The sequence below is a fragment of the Pelophylax lessonae genome (assembly GCF_965119305.1).
Source record: "Pelophylax lessonae genome assembly, chromosome: 1".
NCBI classification, from domain to species: domain Eukaryota; kingdom Metazoa; phylum Chordata; class Amphibia; order Anura; family Ranidae; genus Pelophylax; species Pelophylax lessonae.
The window spans coordinates 205,912,626-205,937,619 of NC_138768.1; the positions used below are offsets into that span (position 1 = coordinate 205,912,626).

The window sequence follows — 24,994 nt, forward strand, 5'->3', positions numbered from 1 at the left end:
TTCCTCCAGGGCCGCATGGACCTCAGAGGAAGTCCCCCGGGTCACAAAAAATATGAACATCATTTTTCCATCTGTTGGCCCTCGTTGTAAAAGCCCGAGGACCGACAGTTATGGAAACAGGAGCGTGGTCCGACCACGTTATTTGGCCTATAGAGGAGTCCACAATTTTTTGCAGTAAGAATTTGTCCGTGAAGAACATGTCTATGCGGGAGTAAGAGCAGTGGACCTTTGAAAAGAAAGAGTAGTCCTTCTCTGTAGAATGGTAACAGCGCCAAACATCCTGTAAGCCCGAGGCCGACAGGAAGCCCGCAAGATCTGATCTGCGGGGACACCCCTGGGGTCCCCCAGAAACGTCTTGACGCATGTTTGCGACCATGTTCATGTCCCCCCCAAAGATCACGTGGCCCCTTATATCCACCTTGAGACGTTTCCAAAGTTTACGCAGATATGTAATTTGTTTCACATTTGGGGCGTACACATTAAGGATGGAATACTCAATATTGTTGAGTTCACAGTGTAAAAGGATGAAACGGCCATCAGGATCCGATATATGGGAGAGATACTTGTAGGCCACAGAGTCCTTTATAAGAATGGCCACTCCTCCCTTTTTCTTGGGGCCATTAGCAAAGTATGCATGAGGGAATTGTTTGTTTGTGAGTCTAGGAGGAGCTGTAGCACAAAAATGGGTCTCTTGGATGAGCATAACATCACATCCCTGGGATTTGATCTCCCTCCATAACATATGACGTTTACCAGGGCTGTTCAATCCATGCACGTTCAGGGAGGTTAGTTTGAAGGCCATGGTGAAGTGGTATAAAATAGTTCGTTGGTAGGAGTCCAGGTGTAGGGACTATGTCCCCACCAAGTAAGGGCAGAAAGAAAGTATATAAAACCTTACCCGAGATCGCAGAGTCCGGGACAGTGCAAGTTCGTGGCCGACTGGAGGAGTCCGCGTGTGCTGAAAAGTTAACGGTTGGAACTTGAGAGGGTATGGCTGATGAAGCACTCGTTGCTGTGTGTCACAGGTAATGTACAAAAAGAGAAACAATAATAAGAAGGGCAAGAAAAACAATCTACCAATGACAGTCGTGACAATCAAGTAGGTATTACTGCAATGCCAAGTTCTCTAAGCAAAACAATATGGATATGGCACTGGGCGCAGGAACTTTAACTGCGCCAAACTTTGTTTAAAAAAGGACGATAACCAAGTGGAAATCTGAGCAGTTATCCAACTGCTAACACGGGGAAACTGGTAAAAAAAGGGAAAAAGAAAAAAAACAAAACACCATTCGTAGCCGAACAGAACACTCGGAGACTGTAGATCAGGCAGTTAGAACATCAGAGGGTCATCTGACATATAGCTGGAAGGGCCCTGTCAGCCCGCCGTCTCATCTTGGTGGTGAGGTTGTCGGAACCCTGTCAGGAGAATGATCTCCAGGGGGGGTATCATCCTCCAAAATCCCCCACTGGCGCAGGAGCTCAATTCCACGTTCAAGAGAAGAGATCTTGAATTCCTTGTCCCCTCTTGTAACAATGAGGGTGGCAGGATAATTCCAGCGATACTGGATGTGGTGATTCCTGAGAGGTTTAGTGATTGTCACAAGGTTTCTCCTGCGGTTCATGGTGTGGGCAGATAGATCTGCGTAAAAGGACAGGCCTTGCATGCTAGCTGGGAGATCCACCGCCTTTCTTACTCTCGCCATCAGTTGTTCTTTCACAGTATAAAAGTGAATTCTTGCAATGGCGTCCCGTGGATATGTGGCGGGGATATGCTTAGGCTTCGGGAGCCTGTGTATCCTATCAATGGCCAGGTCTCCCAAGGTTGCATCAGGAAGGATTTCCTGCATAAGGGCGGTGAGGAACGCTGCCAGGTCGGGAGGTTTAATAGATTCAGGGATCCCCCTGATTTTCACATTGTTTCTCCTGGAGCGATCCTCAAGATCCGCCACTTTAGATTTTAGCCACTCCAGGTCATCGTCATGGTCATTGTGAGCATCCACCATGCTATTGAATGTGTCCGCAAATTCACCCATTTTGTTCTCAATGATGGATACTCGATCAGCGACAGCAGCGACAGCTGTGTTGCAGCGGGACACCAGTTGCAGCATATCAGAGTGAATTGCAGACCGTAGGGATAGCATCATCTCCTTAAACATGGATGCCATCACGGGATGATCCCCTGCAGGGATGGCTGCAATGGAGTCTTGAAACTCCAGGGTGTCATCTACTGTGATGCCGGGGCTGGAGAGCGGCCTATCATGGAAAGTCTTTTGCTTGGATTTGGCAGGGCTGGAAGGCTGTGATTCTGCAGCCACCTGTGGGGAGAGTCCCGTGGGGTCAGCTTGGGTGCCCGTGAGATGTCTCGGCTGGTGCAGATCAGTCCGGTGTGACAGATGGGGTTGCCTATTAGAGGAGTGTGGCGGGCCGGCGCCATCTTGGCTGCGCGGCCTGGTGTTGGGGGAGAAGAAGTCGATCATCTTACCCGGCTTGTGTCGATCTTTCCGCTTGGGTGGCATGTTCCAGTGATGCCCGGGGTTGACAGGAGTGCAAATGAACTATTTTGGAGTGACCCTCTCCGTGGAAATTGCTCCGAACGATCTGCTTAGCAAGGAGCTGTTAGCTCACGCTGCCATCTGCCTTGCTAGCTGGCTCCGCCCCCCCCATTTTTTTTATTTTTAATGTGTTTTATTTAAAAAGGAGGAGAGGAATGAAGAATACATAATTTTGGGTCATGTGGATATTGATTTATGTGCGGTCTCCCAGTATGCCTATAAATGTCTTCATCTTCGGTATTGTTCTATTTGAACAAGCAGCAGAGGGCATGTGAAGCAATCCTAATAAAAGCAGAGGATCATAGTGTTTTTGGAGACATCTAGTGGATAATTAATGGGATCACTGCATTTTCTCCAATTGACCTCTGCATATATATATATCTTGAATAGGGAGGGTGGATAGTGATGACGTTACAGCGCCATGCACAGGGCTGCTGATAGAAATTGTGGGGCCCTGTACAGACTACCTGACAGGGCCCCCCCAAGAAAATATTGAGGTATATTTCGAAAAAAAATACATTAAGATCAATATTAGCAGGCACAGATACAACATAACTCACAGAATTCCTGCTAAATCTAAAAGATGAAACTGAGTTGATCGATAAATCTCTGTGTGTGGAGGAGGTGTTGGGGCTCATGCACATGGGTGCTGTGGTCTGTATAGTGTAAATCAGTGGTTTATGTGGCTTGAACCACGTGGAGCTGTACAAACACAGCTGCAGGTCCTAATCTGACAGGCGTGGGGATGCAGGTGTACAGCCTGAACACAGACAGTGTGCATTTTGGGGTTACTCACCTGCACACCTGTCCAATTAGAGCCTGCGGCTGTATTCATACAGATGCTGCATCGCCAAAGAATGACAGGTGGCCCCAGCCCAAACCCCTCCTTCACACAGCCAGAGTACCTGTGAGAATGAGCCCCTAATTTTTTTTTTTCTAACCTAAAAAAACTGATCTCTCCAGTGGTGTGCTGTCACTACTACGAGGGATTTCATCTTCCTCTGGTTTTCTCTCTGGTTTTTAGGACTCCAGTCATTTGGCCAAACTGCGATGATATAACTCACACACATGCGCGCAGGTATCATGGTCACAGCACAGCACAGCTCTCTCAATGGGTGGTATGTCATCCATTGTGAGCACAGTGCACATGCACTGGTGCTATCCCTGGCTGTTAGGTCTAGGAGATATTCACTGAACCTACAGGTAAGCCCTATTATAGGCTTACCTGTAGATAGAAGATTAAAAAATGGAGTTTACTACTGCCAGATCAGTTAGTAAATGGTTAAATAGAAGGAGTTGATGCAGAGGGAACTGACAGTGAAGGGGAGAAGAAGCAAAGTAACATAGGTCAGGAAGTAGTCTGAGGGAGAGGAGGGGGAAGTCCAGCTACATAAAGCACACTAAACTGCACTGGGGCAAGATAACAGACAGCTATGGAACCGGTGTAACAGTAAACTCTTCACCCCATGGGAATACAGCTGATCAGCTGTGACAGTGTCAGGTAGACAAAGCAATGGGGGGGAGAGAGATGAAAAAAAAATATGCAAGCTGGGACAAGGAGTATAGGAGAAACTGCAAAGAAAGAAACAAAGTTTCAGGGATGAAAAACTCAGGAGTAGAGCTAACATTAGAGCCAGGGCTGGGACAACTGTCTCTTTCTCAGCAGATAAAACCTGGCAGCAGGTAAAGGGGGAGAGATCAGCTTTCAGCTGCTGGATGAGGATTTCTGTAAATGTCGTTCATCACAAATCCCCCTCCCTTTGTGGGCCCCCATGTGTTGCCCTGGCCATGCTTATTAATGAGCGATTTTTCGGCAATGTTGTAAAGTTTAGCCCCATATAAACAGGAAGTGAAACTTCTAGTGCATAATGGCTTATGAAGCAGCCGGAACACCTGGCGAAACCGGTCAGGTTCTTGGCAGTGAAAAACAAAAATTAAACCCGCGCTACACAACGTGAAAATTTAAATAAAAATAAATGCAATAATGGGCAGCTGCTGCAGACACTAAGAAAGTCTTAGGAAATATGATGAAAAAACGAATTTATGCAGCGCTAGCTCAAATAAAGTGTAAAGTGCTGTGATATAAATTCAATATTTTTTATAAAGTGCACACTGTATGATCAAATGTAAAAGTGCTATGTGCTAAAAAAATCTCTATGCAATAACAAATAAATAAATATATAAATAGATATATTAGTGCACAATAAACAAAATAAGTGGTTGGAAATAATCCAAATAAATATTCAGTGCTTGAAAAAAAGTCCTTAAAGTGATCCAATTAAGGTGCCAAGGTGCCAAATAATTAAGGTGCTTGCAGAGTGATATGGTGCCCCTCAAGGTTCCCCACTCACCAGATTGCAGATAATATTAGACCTTCAAAATTATTGCACATTGCCCGGGATCTTTACAGGACCAGAACTTCTCCTATGTAGCCTTGGAACTTTTTTGGGTCAGCTTCCGCTTCCACCGTTAAACAAAAGAATGGCCATACATGGTGAAGTAAGTATGAACAATTTTTATTGCCAAAAAATGTTCAGATGGGTACTTACAAGCATAAATAGAACTCAGGCATATACAGGGAACTCGTGTGGCGCCGCTCGCGGCGTGCGTTCCACACACAGGAAGTTCCTGACCGGAAGTGACGTTTGTTTTGGTCCGCAACCGGAAGTGCGTCAACGCGTTTCGCCGTCAATACAGTGTCTTCAAAGACATCACTTCCTGTTAGCGGAGGCTCTTTATATCGTAGCCTCTCGATGCTAATTTCCGGAATCTAATTGTTTATACTTTAACAATCGATCGTAAACCATATAGCTTATCTAATGGTATTGTTATAGTGGAATTACTCATCTATAACCTTTGTTATTTAATTGATAAATCCATAATATTCATGAATGATTGATACGTCCGGGCATCACTTCCTGTACACAAAGCTTATTTAACCCATTGTTAATCCTGCTGTTTTACAATGTTAAAAACATTAAAAATATTAATATTTTATAGTGTTCTCATTATCTAATTATTCAATTTTATTACTAAGTTTAATGATGATAATAAAAATATTAAAAATATTAAAAAACGTTAAAATCAATCTTGAATAAACATTAAAAAAATATATTAATGATAAGAAATTATAATAATAGAAAAACCTATAATATATTCCTATAAATATTGGGACAATTAATATTTTATTAATATGATATACACAAATCATTGGAACCATTATGTAAAAATTGATATATAATCTTGAGTTCTAAAAACATATATATATGTGTATGGAGAGGAAAAATGGTCATTGGAGGAATGTAATAATATAATAGTATACATAGTCAGATGTAAATTTCTATACTAAAACTAATATATAAAGAGTTGATTAAAAACAGTTGAGAGGAGATTGTATTATATGCATTTTTACCATTAAAGGAATAAAAAATATATTTTGGGAGGGCTACCAATTGGATAGGAAACAGTTAACATCTAAGTCTACGTTCAATCCTTTGGGTTTGAGTGTCTCCAAACGATGGATCCACTGGGTCTCATTTTGTGACACTGCTTTTTTTAGGTTGCCACCCCTCCAGTGGGGTTCTATTTTGTCTATGGCACAGAAGGACAAGAGGGTGGGGTCACTATGATGGAACAATTTGAAATGGTGGGAAAGGCTGTGGTTTTTAAACCCTTTCTTTATATTGGAGACATGTTCTCTCAGTCTCACCTTCAGTTCCCTAGTGGTCCTACCCACATATTGTAGTCCACATGGACAAGAGAGAAGGTAAGTCACATGTGTGGATGAACAAGTTATAAATTTATTGATTTTATACATTTTACCATTAAAAAATGATTTAAAATTCATATTTTTCCTTTTTCTAAACCTAGAGGTGCGGCAGATCATACACCTGCCGCAGCTAAAAAACCCATTCTGATCCCAGAATGTGCCTATTTTTTTAGGTGGATTAACCACATTATGTGCTAATTGTAATCTGAGGGTTTTAGGTTTAGTATAAATGAACTGAGGTTTCGAGGGAAGTAAAGTTTTAAGAACATTATCTTTTAATAAAAGGTGCCAATGCTTTTTTAAAATCTTCTCCATTTTGGTGTGTTGTCTTGAAAAGCTGGTGAGGAATGCCATACTAAAATCTCTATTTGTCTTTTCTTTTTTCTTAAATAGATCCTTACGTTCAATATTTTTAACTTTTTTCTTGATTTTCTCCAAATCTCTTTTCTTATATCCCTTTTCAGAGAATTTATTTATGATTACTTCTGCTTGTTCATCGTAATCACTTTCTTTGTCGCAATTCCTTCTTATCCTCATTAGTTGGCTACTAGGAATTGTATTGAGCCATCTGGGATGGTGGCAGCTACCTATGGGGATGTAGCCATGGTCCCAGATGGCTCAATACAATTCCTAGTAGCCAACTAATGAGGATAAGAAGGAATTGCGACAAAGAAAGTGATTACGATGAACAAGCAGAAGTAATCATAAATAAATTCTCTGAAAAGGGATATAAGAAAAGAGATTTGGAGAAAATCAAGAAAAAAGTTAAAAATATTGAACGTAAGGATCTATTTAAGAAAAAAGAAAAGACAAATAGAGATTTTAGTATGGCATTCCTCACCAGCTTTTCAAGACAACACACCAAAATGGAGAAGATTTTAAAAAAGCATTGGCACCTTTTATTAAAAGATAATGTTCTTAAAACTTTACTTCCCTCGAAACCTCAGTTCATTTATACTAAACCTAAAACCCTCAAGCCCCATACACACACGCAGATCGTCGTCATACAAATGTTCATCTTTTCTCCCCGGGATGTCGGTGTCTGTTGAAAAGTGCAAAGACAGCACAAGGACAGCACAAGAATTTTGTCTGCAGACTTCAGCTGACTGCAGAAGTGATGTCATGTAATGGTTAACTTTCCCTGTGTTTTTTATTTTCTGAGCATGCCCAGTCTTGCAAATCTGCGGTCTGTCGGCTGATTTCTGTACTGACAGGCAAACAATTGTCCGTTCTGGTGTCTGCAGACAAAAATTTTCATGTTTGCAAGAAAGACTCTTGTCCGCAGATTGTGTGCAGACATCTGTCGGAGGCACCATACTAACACGCATACAATCGGCAGATCTTTCGTCCGCAGACGTTTGTATGAAGACAATCTGCGTGTGTGTACGGGGCTTTAGATTACAATTAGCACATAATGTGGTTAATCCACCTAAAAAAATAGGCACATTCTGGGATCAGAATGGGTTTTTTAGCTGCGGCAGGTGTATGATCTGCCGCACCTCTAGGTTTAGAAAAAGGAAAAATATGAATTTTAAATCATTTTTTAATGGTAAAATGTATAAAATCAATAAATTTATAACTTGTTCATCCACACATGTGACTTACCTTCTCTCTTGTCCATGTGGACTACAATATGTGGGTAGGACCACTAGGGAACTGAAGGTGAGACTGAGAGAACATGTCTCCAATATAAAGAAAGGGTTTAAAAACCACAGCCTTTCCCACCATTTCAAATTGTTCCATCATAGTGACCCCACCCTCTTGTCCTTCTGTGCCATAGACAAAATAGAACCCCACTGGAGGGGTGGCAACCTAAAAAAAGCAGTGTCACAAAATGAGACCCAGTGGATCCATCGTTTGGAGACACTCAAACCCAAAGGATTGAACGTAGACTTGGATGTTAACTGTTTCCTATCCAATTGGTAGCCCTCCCAAAATATATTTTTTATTCCTTTAATGGTAAAAATGCATATAATACAATCTCCTCTCAACTGTTTTTAATCAACTCTTTATATATTAGTTTTAGTATAGAAATTTACATCTGACTATGTATACTATTATATTATTACATTCCTCCAATGACCATTTTTCCTCTCCATACACATATATATATGTTTTTAGAACTCAAGATTATATATCAATCTTTACATAATGGTTCCAATGATTTGTGTATATCATATTAATAAAATATTAATTGTCCCAATATTTATAGGAATATATTATAGGTTTTTCTATTATTATAATTTCTTATCATTAATATATTTTTTTAATGTTTATTCAAGATTGATTTTAACGTTTTTTAATATTTTTAATATTTTTATTATCATCATTAAACTTAGTAATAAAATTGAATAATTAGATAATGAGAACACTATAAAATATTAATATTTTTAATGTTTTTAACATTGTAAAACAGCAGGATTAACAATGGGTTAAATAAGCTTTGTGTACAGGAAGTGATGCCCGGACGTATCAATCGTTCATGAATATTATGGATGTATCAATTAAATAACAAAGGTTATAGATGAGTAATTCCACTATAACAATACCATTAGATAAGCTATATGGTTTACGATCGATTGTTAAAGTATAAACAATTAGATTCCGGAAATTAGCATCGAGAGGCTACGATATAAAGAGCCTCCGCTAACAGGAAGTGATGTCTTTGAAGACACTGTATTGACGGCGAAACGCGTTGACGCACTTCCGGTTGCGGACCAAAACAAACGTCACTTCCGGTCAGGAACTTCCTGTGTGTGGAACGCACGCCGCGAGCGGCGCCACACGAGTTCCCTGTATATGCCTGAGTTCTATTTATGCTTGTAAGTACCCATCTGAACATTTTTTGGCAATAAAAATTGTTCATACTTACTTCACCATGTATGGCCATTCTTTTGTTTAACGGTGGAAGCGGAAGCTGACCCAAAAAAGTTCCAAGGCTACATAGGAGAAGTTCTGGTCCTGTAAAGATCCCGGGCAATGTGCAATAATTTTGAAGGTCTAATATTATCTGCAATCTGGTGAGTGGGGAACCTTGAGGGGCACCATATCACTCTGCAAGCACCTTAATTATTTGGCACCTTGGCACCTTAATTGGATCACTTTAAGGACTTTTTTTCAAGCACTGAATATTTATTTGGATTATTTCCAACCACTTATTTTGTTTATTGTGCACTAATATATCTATTTATATATTTATTTATTTGTTATTGCATAGAGATTTTTTTAGCACATAGCACTTTTACATTTGATCATACAGTGTGCACTTTATAAAAAATATTGAATTTATATCACAGCACTTTACACTTTATTTGAGCTAGCGCTGCATAAATTCGTTTTTTCATCAGGTTCTTGGCAGTGTCTTTTCACCTGCTTCCCTGGACCTCTTGGCACCCTTGGTGAATGGAATGTAAAGACCAACTTATGATACAACATTTTGAGGAACGGTTGCCAGTAAAGACTCCGAAGGATAAGTACCTTTTGATCCCATGGGGATTTGCCAAATACACAAATGTTTGCCTAATAGCAAAAGGACTTGATCATGGCATGTGTTACAGAGTATCATGCTCTTTCCAAAGAGGACCGATATGTGATTTGGGTCTCTGGCACCTCAAAATGAAAGTTACCAAATAGCTTAAGTGTATAAGATGTACATCATTGGAAGGTTACACAAATGAGATATGCTTTTTGAGTGGGGAACATTCATCTGTACATCACTGGGACTGTTCATTCCATATACACTCGTGTGAGGGAGGTAAAGATTTCATCATCTGTTTCTGGAGAGGATCCATATTATATCATTAGTATACCTCTTCTAGACCATGAGTGTAAGTGAACTCCATCTTCATTATATAATCCATCAATTCTGGACTTAAAGTAAAAGAGCCATCAATTCCATTTTTTAGATTTTTTTGATCTCCAGAGGTACTTAAACTATTGAACATATTTACTTCCCAAGGAATGATTGATATCCGAAACAGGAAGCCTAATTTCTAGTCCCCTCACGTTGTTAGAAGAAGCCAACACACAAAAAACCCATGGGAGAACATGCACAAAAGGAGTTTTCCTTGGAGTCACGGTGTTTGAGGGATGAACTTTTATACAAATCATGAAGGCCATTGGGAGATCACCTATCTGCCACATGTTTGAAATAATATGAAAAGTATAGCATGCAATTTAGATATATTACATACATGTATACATGCAGATATAGGCAGGCCAATAGGGAGCAGAGAAGAAGTTAGGACTTGTTTTTGTTTCTTGTCATTCATATTTTTGTGGATTTTTATGCTTGTTTTAATTAAAGATGATTAATTTTTGTATGCAAATGGAAGTAGCCGCACATTATTAACCATTCATTCTCCTTAAACTTCATCCTTCAACTTCATCCACCTGAGTTTGGGTGTATGTGTAGTACTTTTGCTGCCAGTGTATTTAATATTTTGAGATTCTTTCACTCAGCGTAAGCATGCAACAAGTAAAGTCAGAAATCCAGTATTATCTCAATAACTAACCAAAAACAAGCATTTTGGAGAGCTATGGCAATGGCAGCTTTGATTTTATTTTTATATTTCATATCACTTTATTGAAGCAATCTAATGAAGATACCTCCACCCACTGTTTTTAGTGCAGTCAGCTACAAGATGCTTAATTAGAAGGGCAGAAAAAGGCATTCATGATTGTAACAGATCCCCAATACTTGGACCAAGTATTCCTGTCTTAGGGCCCCAGGGATCTCCAGTGATGCAGTCCTGGCCCCTCAATTCCCCCCAAACATCAGCCTCCAGCTTGATGAAGGTTAAAACAAAAATGACACTTTATTCACCAACTCAACCTCCAATATACAGTGGGTACGGAAAGTATTCAGACCCCCTTAAATTTTTCACTCTTTGTTATATTGCAGCCATTTGCTAAAATCATTTAGGTTCATTCTTCTTCCTCATGAATGTACACATAGCACCCCATACTGACAGAAAAACACAGAATTGTTGACATTGTTGCAGATTAAAAAAGAAAAACTGAAATATCACATGGTCCTAAGTATTCAGACCCTTTGCTGTGACACTCATATATTTAACTCAGGTGCTTTCCATTTCTTCTGATCATCCTTGAGATGGTTCTACACCTTCATTTGAGTCCAGTTGTGTTTGATTATACTGATTGGACTTGATTAGGAAAGCCACACACCTGTCTATATAAAACCTTCCAGATCACAATGCATGTCAGAGCAAATGAGAATCATGAGGTCAAAGGAACTGCCTGAAGAGCTCAGAGACAGAATTGTGGCAAGGCACAGATCTGGCCAAGGTTACACAAAGATTTCTGCTGTACTTAAGGTTCCTAAGAGCACAGTGGCCTCCATAATCCTCAAATGGAAGATGTTTGGGACGACCAGAACCCTTCCTAGAGCTGGCCGTCCGGCCAAACTGAGCTATCGGGGGAGAAGAGCCTTAGTGAAGAGGTAAAGAAGAACCCAAAGATCACTGTGGCTGAGCTCCAGAGATGCAGTCAGGAGATGGGAGAAAGTTGTAGAAAGTCAACCATCACTGCAGCCCTCCACCAGTCGGAAGCCTCTCCTCAGTGTAAGACACATGAAAGCCCGCATGGAGTTTGCTAAAAAACACCCGAAGGACTCCAAGATGGTGAGAAATAAGATTCTCTGGTCTGATGAGACCAAAATAGAACTTTTTGGCCTTAATTCTAAGCGGTATGTGTGGAGAAAACCAGGCACTGCTCATCACCTGTCCAATACAGTCCCAACAGTGAAACATGGTGGTGGCAGCATCATGCTGTGGGGGTGTTTTTCAGCTGCAGGGACAGGACGACTGGTTGCAATCGAGAGAAAGATGAATGCGGCCAAGTACAGGGATATCCTGGACAAAAACCTTCTCCAGAGTGCTCTGGACCTCAGACTGGGCCGAAGGTTTACCTTCCAACAAGACAATGACCCTAAGCACACAGCTAAAATAACGAAGGAGTGGCTTCACAACAACTCAGAGCCCTGACTTAAACCCAATTGAGCATCTCTGGAGAGACCTAAAAATGGCTGTCCACCAACGATTACCATCCAACCTGACAGAACTGGAGAGGATCTGCAAGGAGGAATGGCAGAGGATCCCCAAATCCAGGTGTGAAAGACTTGTTGCATCTTTCCCAAATAGACTCCTGGCTGTATTAGATCAAAAGGGGGCTTCTACTAAATACTGAGCAAAGGGTCTGAATACTTAGGACCATGTGATATTTCAGTTTTTCTTTTTTAATAAATCTGCAACAATGTCAACAATTCTGTGTTTTTCTGTCAGTATGGGGTGCTATGTGTACATTCATGAGGAAGAAGAATAAACTTAAATGATTTTAGCAAATGGCTGCAATATAACAAAGAGTGAAAAATTTAAGGGGGTCTGAATACTTTCCGTACCCACTGTATATCCAGTAATTAACATACCGGGCCATCTGGACAGACACAGGTGAATGACAGTGCAACATTATCATAATTAATTCAACAAACAACAAGCCCAAAACATAGCCGAATACACATTCCTAGAAGTGTGAACACATTTAACCTCTAAACAGATAAAAGCAGGAGACATAGGCTCTCAGAAAGCTCGTCTCCATATACAACACACCTTAGTAGAACTGTCAATACACATCCCTCCAGTTTACCAAAGCTGAGTCTTATGTCATTAGCATCTGTTTAGTCTCTCATGGTGTGAAGTTCTTTGCAGCTTAGGCCCAAAGTCTGTGTCGCTTGGGGTGACAGGGACTTGAATTCAAAGTAACAGTACTCCAAGGGTCCCCCCGCATACACCCCCCAAAGAGAGCCGCACTCCCCTACAAGCCAGGGCCATAGTCCGTGGGCAGGAGGCTGGCCTCCACACTCCTCCAGTAGCCCGTGGCGAACGTTCCAATAAATGGGCGTTCGTCACATATCTCCCTCCTCCTGGGGAGACGAACCAGACCCCAGACCTCAAACTGGTTTGGGTCTGTGTTAGTCTGGTGTCTTTTGCCAGACTGTGCCATGCCCCAGAGGGCCTCCTGCCCTATGTCCCAATTATAATATCTGGGGTCTTCCTGAGCAGGGCACCAGCTATAATCCACTCCAGAGGCATTCCATTGTTGCTGGAGGGGCAAAATCAGGGTGGCATGGGCCCCCATACTAGGGGGTTGGGGATCTGGGCCGATTACCCAGCATCTCTGTAATCCAGGGGTCGAGGCCACAGCCCCATCCACCCCTTCCATGCCAAAAGCTGCATGGACTGGTGGGCAGATATCAGTGGGGTTATGCCCGGCTGCTAGCTCTTCCGCTGGGTAGGCACTCAGCTGCTGGGACAAGGGACCTACAATCGCCTCTCCCGCTAAGGCTGGCTGGTCCTGGGTAGTGGGCACGACCATCTCCACCCCCAGTGCTGTTGGCTGCTGCTGGGACGAGGGACCTACAATCGCCTCTCCCAGGAATGCTGGCTGGTCCTGGGTAGTGGGCACGACCATCTCCACCCCCAGTGCTGTTGGCTGCTGCTAGGACGAGGGACCTACAATCGCCTCTCCTGGTAACGCTGGCTGGTGCTGGGTAGTGGGCACGACCATCTCCACCCCCAGTGCTGTTGGCTGCTGCTGGGACGAGGGACCTACAATCGCCTCTCCCGGTACCGCTGGCTGGTCCTGGGTAGTGGGCACGACCATCTCCACTCCCAGTGTTGTTGGCTGCTGCTGGGACAAGGGACCTACAATCACCTCTCCCAGTATCGCTGGCTGGTCCTGGGTAGTGGGCACGACCATCTCCACCCCCAGTGCTGTTGGCTGCTGCTGGGGCGAGGGACCTACAATCGCCTCTCCCGGTAACGCTGGCTGGTGCTGGGTAGTGGGCATGACCATCTCCACTCCCAGTGTTGTTGGCTGCTGCTGGGACAAGGGACCTACAATCACCTCTCCCAGTATCGCTGGCTGGTCCTGGGCAGTGGGCACGGCCATCTCCACCCCCAGGGCTGTGGGCTGCTGCTGGACCAAGTCTAGGAGGTGTTGGTAGTCCTGTTCCAATCCCCACTCGATCATAACAAGGTAGATGAGGTCTAGTCTCAGCTCCAACAACAACTGGGCTGGTAGCATCCTTCTCCAGTAATAATAAATAGCCCAGAACCACGACATCTCAGGACTGCCAAAATCATCATCCTCCTCCATGGCCTTCCACAACAGGCCTGGACCATCATAGCCCCCCCCCCCCCCTCTGGTTGAATGCCTTCTGCCAACCAAGGGTCTCATTGGACTGCGTACCACCATAGTGCCCGGTACGAGTCGTCCAGCATAATTTCTCTCTGGACCAGGCACTCAAGGTGCCTTTCCCACTGCATCAAAGGTTGTTCTCCCAAGATAAACATCCGCTGGCTCACCTGTTCCTGCCAGCGTTGCGCTGTACTTGGAAGCTTCTCTTTCCGCCGAAGCTGTGCTACCTCCATGGACTCCTGCCAGAGTTCTTGCATTACATTTTTTCTCCAGTTCCCCTTGTCCTTGGCTGACATATGGCCCTGTTCCTTTGCCAGTATGTCTTGTAGCCTCCGCTAGAACTCCACCTCATATGGGGACACTGCCCGGGGGCTAGCTCGCTCCATCTTCTGAGTTCCTCCTTAGACCGAGATGCTGCTGGGCTCCTCACTGCATTCCTGGTTTGGGATCTATTCCGAGAAGAATCCCACCATTTGCCACCAGTGTAACAGATCCCCAATACTTGGACCAAGTATTCCTGTCTTAGGTCCCCAGAATCTCCAGTGATGCAGTCCTGGCCCCTCAATTCCCCCCAAACATCAGCCTCCAGCTTGATGAAGGTTAAAACAAAAATGACACTTTATTCACCAACTCAACCTCCAATATATATCCAGTAATTAACATACCTGGCCATCTGGACAGACACAGGTGAATGACATTGCAACATTATCATAATTAATTCAACAAACAACAAGCCCAAAACATAGCCGAATACACATTCCTAGAAGTGTGAACACACTTAACCTCTAAACAGATAAAAGCAGGAGACATAGGCTCTCAGACAGCTCGTCTCCATATACAACACACCTTAGTAGAACTGTCAATACACATGCTTCCAGTATACCAAAGCTGAGTCTTATGTCATTAGCATCTGTTTAGTCTCTCATGGTGTGAAGTCCTTTGCAGCTTAGGTCTGTGTCGCTTGGGGTGACAGGAACTTGAATTCAAAGTAACAGTACTCCAAGGGTCCCCCCGCATACACCCCCAACCAGAGCCGCGCTCCCCTACAAGCCAGGGCCATAGTCCGTGGGCAGGAGGCTGGCCTCCACACTCCTCCAGTAGCCCGTGGCGAACGATCCAGCAAATGGGCCTTCGTCACAATGATAGTCGCACATATCCAGATTTCATCCATATTTTTATACTTGGCCCAAATTATTGTATACTTGTGTGCTTTTTCAATTGTATTTCTTACCGCAAGCTAATATTTGTGATTGATGCAAATTAAGTTAATGTCCTATTATTACAAAAAAGAAGAATTCTTAGTTTTATAGAGCACTGCATTTTAAAAGCAACACACACACACACCTTTTTTATTTATTTTTTTAATTCAATTTTCCTGTTGATACATTTTGCTGGTAAGCTCACAAGGAAAGAAAGATGAAAATATGTTAAAAAAACAAAAAAACTTTTTGACCCTGTTCACACAGGGGCGACGCTACTTGCTGGGGCGACCTGTGAAGTCGCGGTGCACGGACTTCATATCATTGAAGTCAATGCAGGTCGCCTCCAGGTCGCCCCAAAGTAGTACAGGACCCTATTTCTAAGTCGGAGCGACTTGTGTCGCTCCTATTAGAACGGGTCCTGTGCTAATCTATGGCAGGCGACCCACCGCGACTTGTCAGGCGACCAAGTCGCCTGACAAGTCGCGCTAGTGTGAACCGGGTCTTAGACTTCACATGCAACAACATAATTAGTTTAGGTGTGAGCATTTAGGTACACTTTTAGATATAACTATATATGGGCATTTTCTTGAAATAAACTACAAACAACAATACCAAAACACAGCATAACATTTAGCCTACTGAGTTAGAGGAACAGTGTATATGTGTTTAAAGGGAAATAGAAGTAATGATATTGCAGCAGAATATTATGCAACTGGGCTTGCGCTTCTATGACTCAAAGTCATCACAAGACTATTGTTTGTCAAAACACAGAATAACACGCTAACTTTTACAACAGAAAGCACAGTGTGTAAAGTGTCAAGCCGATGGCAGCAGTTTTCAGTTTTCGGTCAAAGACCATGATCCTATATATTCCATGATCCTATATATATTTATAATGTGATGGTCTTAGGCTACATTCACATTTGAACTTTTTGTTTAATATATTTTTATTCGAAAAAATAACATAGTTTTACAACAATAGACAGTCATGTAAAAAATGAAAATGACAGTTTCTGAGAGTACAAGATGACACAATTATGAGTCAAAACAGGATCGCAAAGATGTGACGTTGTTTAATCGCCTGGGACCAAGTCAGGTATAACATCAGTAAAACAGTGTCAAGCAGTGATGGAATCAAAAGTGTGAATGAGGATAAAACAGTCAAGTAATAGTCATGGTATAGGCATATTGAAAATAGAAAAAGAGAGAATAAAGGGAGAGGAGAGATGAGTAGGAAACTGAGAGAAATGGCAGGAAGAGCATAGAAGAGGTGGGAGAGAGAGGAATGGAGAGTATGGGGGGGGGGGGGGGAGGGGAGTGGCTGGACAGCGGTGGAGCACGTCCCTGTAAGAAGGATCAATACATGCAATTAATAGTAAGCACTGATAGGTAGCATCATGAAAGTCTCGAACCAAGGGGGTCAGGGGCGGGACCCCCTCCCCCCCGGGCTCAAACGGGGTCATCATCAAGGCAGTATAAGTATCAGAGGTTTTGAAAGCAAACCAACCGGCCCATATTCTGGCGTGTGTAGTAGTCACCTCTGGCAACATATGTTGGGTCCTCCAGGAGACAAAGTTAATTTACTTTCCGGAGCCATTGATGCACTGTAGGGACCTCTGGACGACCCCACAGAACAGGAATAGAAGCCTTTGCAGTGTTTAATAAGTGAGGCAAGATGGAATGCCTATATGGGCTGATAGGTTCATGGGTACAATGAAACAAAATAAACTACAGGTCAAAAGGTACAGACAGTTGAGAAATACGTTGTATAAAAGCAACAACCTCTAACCAGTATTTGTGAATCCTAGGGCAAGTCCACCAGATATGGGAATGAGATGCAATGTTCCCACAACCCCTCCAGCATAACGGGGAGTTGGAGGGGAACATCCTGTGTAGTTTTAGTGGTGTGTAGTGCCATCTTGCCAGAAGTTTGTAGTTGAGTTCGGCAGTTTTTGAGGCCATGGATGAGGACTGTGATAGTAAAAGTATGGTATCTTTTTCAGTGTCTGTTAGTGAGCGTTGAAGTTCGGCTTGCCATTTGTCCAGGTATGTTGGGTAGGAAAGGAGTCCAATTCCACTAACGTTTTAAAGAATAGCGACAATCTGTGTGAGGGTAGATTCTTATGGTTGAAAATAGCTTCCAGTGGTATCAGTTCATTTAAATCTCTCAACAGTTGAGGTAGAGCGCGTATAAATTGCGCAAGCTGATTATATTGCCATTTGTCCATGAATGTGGTAGTATCGGATCGCACCAAGAGAGAAGGGGGGTCTTTCGGAGACCAATCTGTGAATCCTTTGTCCAGTGAGCCTGGGAGGAAGTAATCATGGTGTAGCAACGGCATTAGGGGGGAATTGTAAGACCAGGAGTATTTTGCATGCAATGAGTCTCAAACGGCTAGCGAGGAAATTGTCAGAGAGGATATTGAGTTCAAGTGATGTTTAGCTGATTTGGGTATCCAAGGGGTAGTTCCAAGATCCGAGCCGGCTAATTGCATTTCCAATTGGACCCAAAGTTTCGTATCTTCATCAAACTTCCAGTCTAGGATACGAGTAAGTACCGAAGCTTTGATATTTGGGAGGGCAAGACCACCAGAGTTCACATTTGAACTAAGCGTCTTTGGTCATTTTTAACCACTTCAGCCCCAGAAGATTTTACCCCCTTCCTGACCAGGCCCTATTTTGTGATTCAGCACTGCGTTATTTTAACGGACAATTGCGTGGCCGTGCGATGAGGTACCCAAATGAAATTTACGTCCTTTTTTTCCCCACAAATAGAGGTTTCTTTTGGTGGTATTTGATCACCTGTGCGCTTTTTAATTTTTGAGCTATAAACAAAAAAAGAGCTATATAAAATTCCCCCAAAAAAATTAAAAATCAAAATTTTTTAACATTTTAGGCCAATTTGTTTTCTGCTACATATGTTTGGTAAAAAAAATTGCAACAAGCATATTTTGATTGGTTTGCGCAAAAGTTATTGCGTTTACTAACTACAGGAAAGATTTATGTCATTTTTATTGTTTTTTTTTACTAGTAATGGCGGCGATCTGTGAATTTTTATGTTACCATTGTGACTTTTAATGTTTTATATTAAAATTTATCATTTTTAATTTTTATATTTGTGGTGTTACTTTTGGCCTTCAAAGTCCCGTTCCCTTAGGGGGGGTTCCTTCTTGCTGTTTGCAATTGGGGATGTTGGCCATTTAACACCCCACTCTGCCTAGATGAGTGCCCTCTAGATTATATGGTTGTAAAGGATAGCAGGGTTCAGTTCCACTTTAACAACCAGACTAACTTGGATTAAAAAGTAGCTACTACCAAGAGTCAAACTTGACCAAATGTCACTGCATGGAGGCCCTAAACCAGGGTAACTTGCAGTATGCAAATGTTTACTTTCAAGTGTATTGAAAGCCAAAAGGACATTCTGCAAGAACATTTTGACAAACGGAGGGTAAGTACAAAAAATTGTTTGATTATAAATGGAATGTTTAAAGGTCTTTGAACAGCATTGGCTGTAATTAAGTATGGAATGCACCATAACCCAGCTGTTTCTGTTTCTAGGTGGAAAGGAGAAAATGTTGCTACTACTGAGGTCTCTGATATTATTGGGATGCTGGACTTCATACAGGAAGCTAATGTCTATGGAGTGAGTGTTCCAGGTAATAACGGACACCGCTAACATAAGATGGGGAAATTGTCATTTTTTCCACAGAAACTGGTGCTTGGAGTGTAACTTTGTTCCCAAAAGGGGGTTGTTTTCAGATTAAACAACCCCCACAGCTTTTCCATGCAGAACTGCAGTTTTTGTTTTCTGTGTTTATTTATTTGGCCCTGCTGCCATTTTGGTTTAGGCCAGAATAAAGTCTCTAGTACTGCAGCCTTGTTAGGGGATACTTACATCACATAGTGGCCAGGTGGGGCTCAGCATGTTCTCTGCTGATCCAGCCAATTGTATATGACCGTAGGCTATGGGTAACATTTTTTCTTTACTAATCGCCAATGTGCCTTACAATAACAAAAAAAATATATATTTTATATACTTTCCATTTCATATCATTATGGCATCATGGTTCTCAACTTTTCTATACTGTATACACTTTAATGCCATCAAATATTTAAAGCTCAATTTTCAGTTAACCATTGCTAAATACACTGCTCACAAAAATGAAAGGAACACTTTTTAATCAGAGTATAGCATCAAGTCATTTAAACTCCTGGGATCTACATCTGGTCAGTTAAGTAGCAGAGGGGATTGTTAATCAGTTTCAGCTGCTTTGGTGTTAACGGAATTAACAACAGGTGCAGTCGATGGGCAACAATGAGACGACCTCCAAAACAGGAATGGTTTTACAGGTGGAGGCCACTGACATTTGTTTTCCATACACGTTTTCTGACTTTAGTTTTGCAATTGGCTAGGGTCAGTGTCACTACTGGTAGCATGAGGCGATACCTGGACCCTATAGAGGTTTCACAGGCAGTCCAACTCTTCAAGGATGGCACATCAATATGTGCCATGGCCAGAAGGTTTGTTGTGTCTCCCAGCACAGCCTCAAAAGCATGGAGGAGATTCCAAGAGACTGGCAGTTACTCTAGGAGAGCTGGACAGGGCCATAGAAGGTCCTAAATTATCAGCAGGACCGATATCTGCTTCTTTGTGCAAGGAGGAACAGGATGAGTGCTGCCAGAGCCCTACAAAATGACTCCCAGCAGGCCACTGGTATGAATACCTCTGACCAAACAATCAGAAACAAACTTCATGAGGGTGGCCTGAGGGCCCGACATCCTCTAGTGAGCCCTGTGCTCACTGCCTGGAACCGTGGAGCTCGACTGGCATTTGCAATTTTAAACCAGAATTGGCAGGTCCACCACTGGCGCCCTGTGCTTTTCACAGATGAGAGCAGGTTCACCCTGAGCACATGCGACAGACGTTAAAGGGTCTGGAGAAACCGTAGAGAATTTTATGCTGCCTGTAACATCGTTCAGCATGACCGGTTTGGTGGTAGGTCAGTGATGGTCTGGGGAGGCATATCTATGGAGGGCTGCACAGACCTCTACAGGCTAGACAATGGCACCCTTACTGCCATTAGGTATCAGGATGAAATCCTTGAACCCATTGTCAAACCCTATGCTGCAGTGGGTCCTGGGTTCCTCCTGGTGCACAACAATGCCTGGCCTCAGGGGGTGAGAGTATGCAGCTAGTTCCTGGAGGATAAGGAAATGGAGGACATCATTGAATTGCCCCACGCTTCCCTGACCTAAATACAATTGAACACCTCTGGGACATTATGTTTCGATCCATCCAATGCCGCCAGGTTGCACTTCTGTCTGTTCAGGAGGTAAGTGATGCCTGGTCAAGATCTGGGAGGAAATACCCCAGAACACCATCCGTCGTCTAATTAGGAGCATGCCCGATGTTGTCAGGCATGCATACAAGCACGTGGGGGCCATAAAACTACTGAGTACCATTTTGAGTTGCTGCAATTACATTTCTGCAATATGCAATAGCCTGCTGCATCATTTTTTTACTTTGATTTTTGGGGTGTTCTTTAATTCACCCCTCTATTTGTTGATCATTTTCATTTCCATCAAACAATGTGGCATCTGTCCTTTTCTACAGCAAGCTGGAAGAGGAGAAGCTTTTTTACTCTAGACTAGACTGTGGCTACTCTCTAAAGAAAACCAACAGCAGTGTGTGTTTGGATGACAGCAGTTTAAGGACATACCTGCTTAGAGTTCAGCTTTAAATAATGAAAAAAGTACCTAGCAGAGTTTAAATCCGACATATAATGTTGATTATAAATTAACAAGCAGAAGAACCTTCTGAAGCTGTCAAATGTATCCTAGGAAACATGGCTTGATAAAGTGTCATATAAATTCTGAAAGCTTATTAACCTCTTGCCTCCGTGGGATCCCAAGCTAACCAGCTTTCATTCATTCTCACTCACTCTGTCTACAGTCATGTTTGCACAGAAGAAACAAAGGACATGATTTATAATGGGTTATATCACAAATTTGTATTGTACAGTATTTTTTTTTTTCTCCTTTGTTCTACATTTGGTTGCTATATCTGCTGTAATGATAGTGTAGCACATTTTCTCTATGCCATTCATGCATGAAATAAGCATTTAAATTCAAAGTGAATGCAAACGAATATTAGAATATCAGTGTAAATAAATTATACTGCTCTACCTTATTGATCTGGAATACAAATCCTACATTTTATGGGGTAAAAATACTTGACCTGTGTGTTTTTGCATTTTTGTTTTAGGACATGAAGGCAAAGTGGGCATGGCATCCATTATTATAAAGCCTGGTCAGTCTTTAGATTTAAAAAGCATCATTGAGCACTGTACAGCCTATCTACCTGCATATGCTTTTCCACGATTTCTAAGACTGCAGGTACATTTTTCAAGTATTTCCTGTTTATTAATTGAATGAAAAACAGACAAAATAATTCAATAGTGACCCATCTGCATAAGTAAAAAAATGTATGAAATAGCTTAATTATTCAATTGACCCAGGAGTATACACTTTTTAAACAATGCGGTTGACATACTAAAACTGGAGAGTGCACAATCTGGTGCAGTTGTGCATGGTAGCCAATCAGCTTCTAACTTAGGCTTGTTTGAAAAAGCTTTGACAAAAAAACAAAAAAATACAAACTGGTTACTATGCAGAGCTGCACCAGACATTTGCAGTGTCCAGATTTAGTAAATCAACCCAATGCATTATTTCCTTAAAGATTGGCCTGCTGAGGAGCCAGACTGTAGCTAGTAGGTAATTCGGGCAAAAAAAAGAAAAAAATCACCAGTGTTGGAAGTTAGTGGAAGTAAAAAATGGCCTACCATCGGAGGTTTCAGGAGCCATGTTTTTTATGTGTATAGCTGTGGCCCATAGACCCTCACAGATATTTTATATCACTGGCACACTGCAGGATCACTGAGGTCATTTAAAACGAATAAAGCACCAGACAAATGAATGTAGGAAAAGTTTGGCAGGGTTTTGCACTGTGGTCTTGATTTTTTTCCATTTATATGAGATGATCCTGTTAATATGAGTCCTCTTTAAAACTTCCTGCCCTAGCGTGACAACTGTGTCTTAGAGTGAAAATGCTTGTGTTCGCATTTTCCTCCTAAGATAGAAAGTTACAGAGAGGGCTTACACTGGCAAGAATGAAGTAAACAATAAATCAGTGCAATCAACAATAAATTACAGTGAAATGTGTAAATCCTAGTGGCAGTTTACATAAAGTGTCTTTCACTAAACACAGAGCAAAATTAAACAAAAATCAATGCAGCGCCAAAACCTACAAATTAGGTGCATATTATGTGCAAATCAATAGTTAATCATCCATAAAAAGGTGCAATATTTAAATATATAAGTGCATAAAAAGTCCATATAAGCCAAAATCCTGGGAAAATTATCTTTAGTGCAGTTCCACCATGCCGTGCCTTTAACATCAATAAAGTGCTGGCACAATAATCCACAAACTAAAGTGCTGGTGTGTGCTTCCACCTATGCTCGCAAGCTGCTCACCTCAACATTTAACCTCCCTGGTGGTATGATTGTTTCCGATATTAGGTGCTGAAAGAGGTAACATTATTTTGCATGTAATTTTTAAAGACGAGCAGCCCAAACCAACTATTTTACATATGATTTTTTTTTTTACTGTGCGCTCTTCATTATAACATCTCATGTATGATAGTTTGAAACACAAAATCATAAATTATAATATAATAAATAACTATAAAAAAGTTAAAGTGTGTGTGTGTGTGTATATGTATATATATGTATGTGTATATGTATGTGTGTGTGTGTATGTATATATATATATATATATATATATATATATATATATATATATATATATATATATATATGTGTATATATATATATATATATATATATATATATATATATACATACATACATACATACACACATACATACACACACACACACACACACACACACACACACACACACACACACACACACACACATATATATATATATATATTACAGTAAAACTGCGGGCAAGGGCACTGGGGGGCAAACTAATGTCAGTTTATTTTACTTAGTAATGTAATCCAATAGGATTACAATATGTCAGTGTGTTTGTGTGTTTTACTTTTCAAATTTGCCGCCGGTTCCACCCCCTGCGAAGTGACGCTCGCAGGGAACGGAAGTCGGGGCACAGAGCATCAGGTGGAAGATCCGTCCGCCGTATGCTGCCGGAATACATTGCAGGATCCCAGGGACAAGGTAAGTAACCCCTCTTCCAGGATCCAGCGATGCTCCCTGGCGGTACCCCGAGTGTGGCTCAGGGTTACTGCTAATGGCACTGAAATTCCACCCTGAGCCACACTCGAGAATACCGCTAAGGAGGTTAAATCATGTTTTACCAATGAGCCAAATGCAGCTTTTCCACTCTGGGGAAAACAACCAGGAATATTGCTCACTCCTCTCCTCCTTCCTCTGGTAAGCTCAGACGTCGCTCCACGTTATATATAGGGAACATAAAAAGACCCTCTAGTGCTCTCTGTAAAAGTGTTTATTATGCTCATAGATGCATGCGAGCTTGACAGGCAATACAACAGGCAAGTCCGAATATCTTTAGTGCAGCTGAGCCCAGAGACCGAAAGAGGTTAACCCCCACAGCACCAGAAGTTCAGCAGGAAGAGGACAGAGCAGCCCTGTAGTGAAGATTTCTACAGAATCCAGCAGCCTGCACATCATTGGATGTACTTCATTACAAAAACATTTTTGACTGTTTTTTTAACTGAACTTAAGCTTTAAGGAATGCAATTTTGTGAGTCCATTATGACTGTGCAGCAATAATAGAGTGCCCTAATTGTTTACTTCTTTTTGTTTGAAGGAAAACATGGAAGTAACTGGTACATTTAAACAACAGAAATTTCGTCTCGTGGAACAAGGATTTGACCCATCAGCAATATCAGATCCACTCTATTTCTTGGACGATTCAAAAAAGTCATATGTGCCAATGAACAAAGACATTTATGACAAAATCACAAATGGCCTGCTAAAACTCTAATATTTTTTTTGTTCAGGTATACATAATATTTTTGGATGAAAATACTGATACTGTGATGCTTTAACCACTGCCATTACAGGTTTATTACACAAAAATGACACCACATGGTATGCCTAAAACTAAGTCTAGCTGCTAAAATGTGAGGTATGATTTACATTTTTCTCTATAACAAAAACATTTTGACTACATTATGCAGGTATAG

At 41.8% G+C, this 24,994-nt stretch overlaps 1 protein-coding gene across 2 annotated transcripts in view; it reads left to right on the plus strand.

The window, feature by feature from the left end:
- Positions 1-24,792, plus strand: part of SLC27A6 (solute carrier family 27 member 6) — a gene marked incomplete at its 3' end in the record, with an annotated part of 100,975 nt that extends 76,183 nt beyond the window's left edge. For both annotated transcript variants that reach the window (XM_082243860.1, XM_082243861.1), the window contains exons 9-11: positions 19,299-19,396; positions 22,006-22,136; positions 24,616-24,792. In XM_082243860.1, the coding sequence (XP_082099986.1) occupies positions 19,299-19,396; positions 22,006-22,136; positions 24,616-24,792 (406 nt within the window). The remainder of the gene's footprint in view (positions 1-19,298; positions 19,397-22,005; positions 22,137-24,615) is intronic.
- Positions 24,793-24,994: the final 202 nt, after the last annotated feature.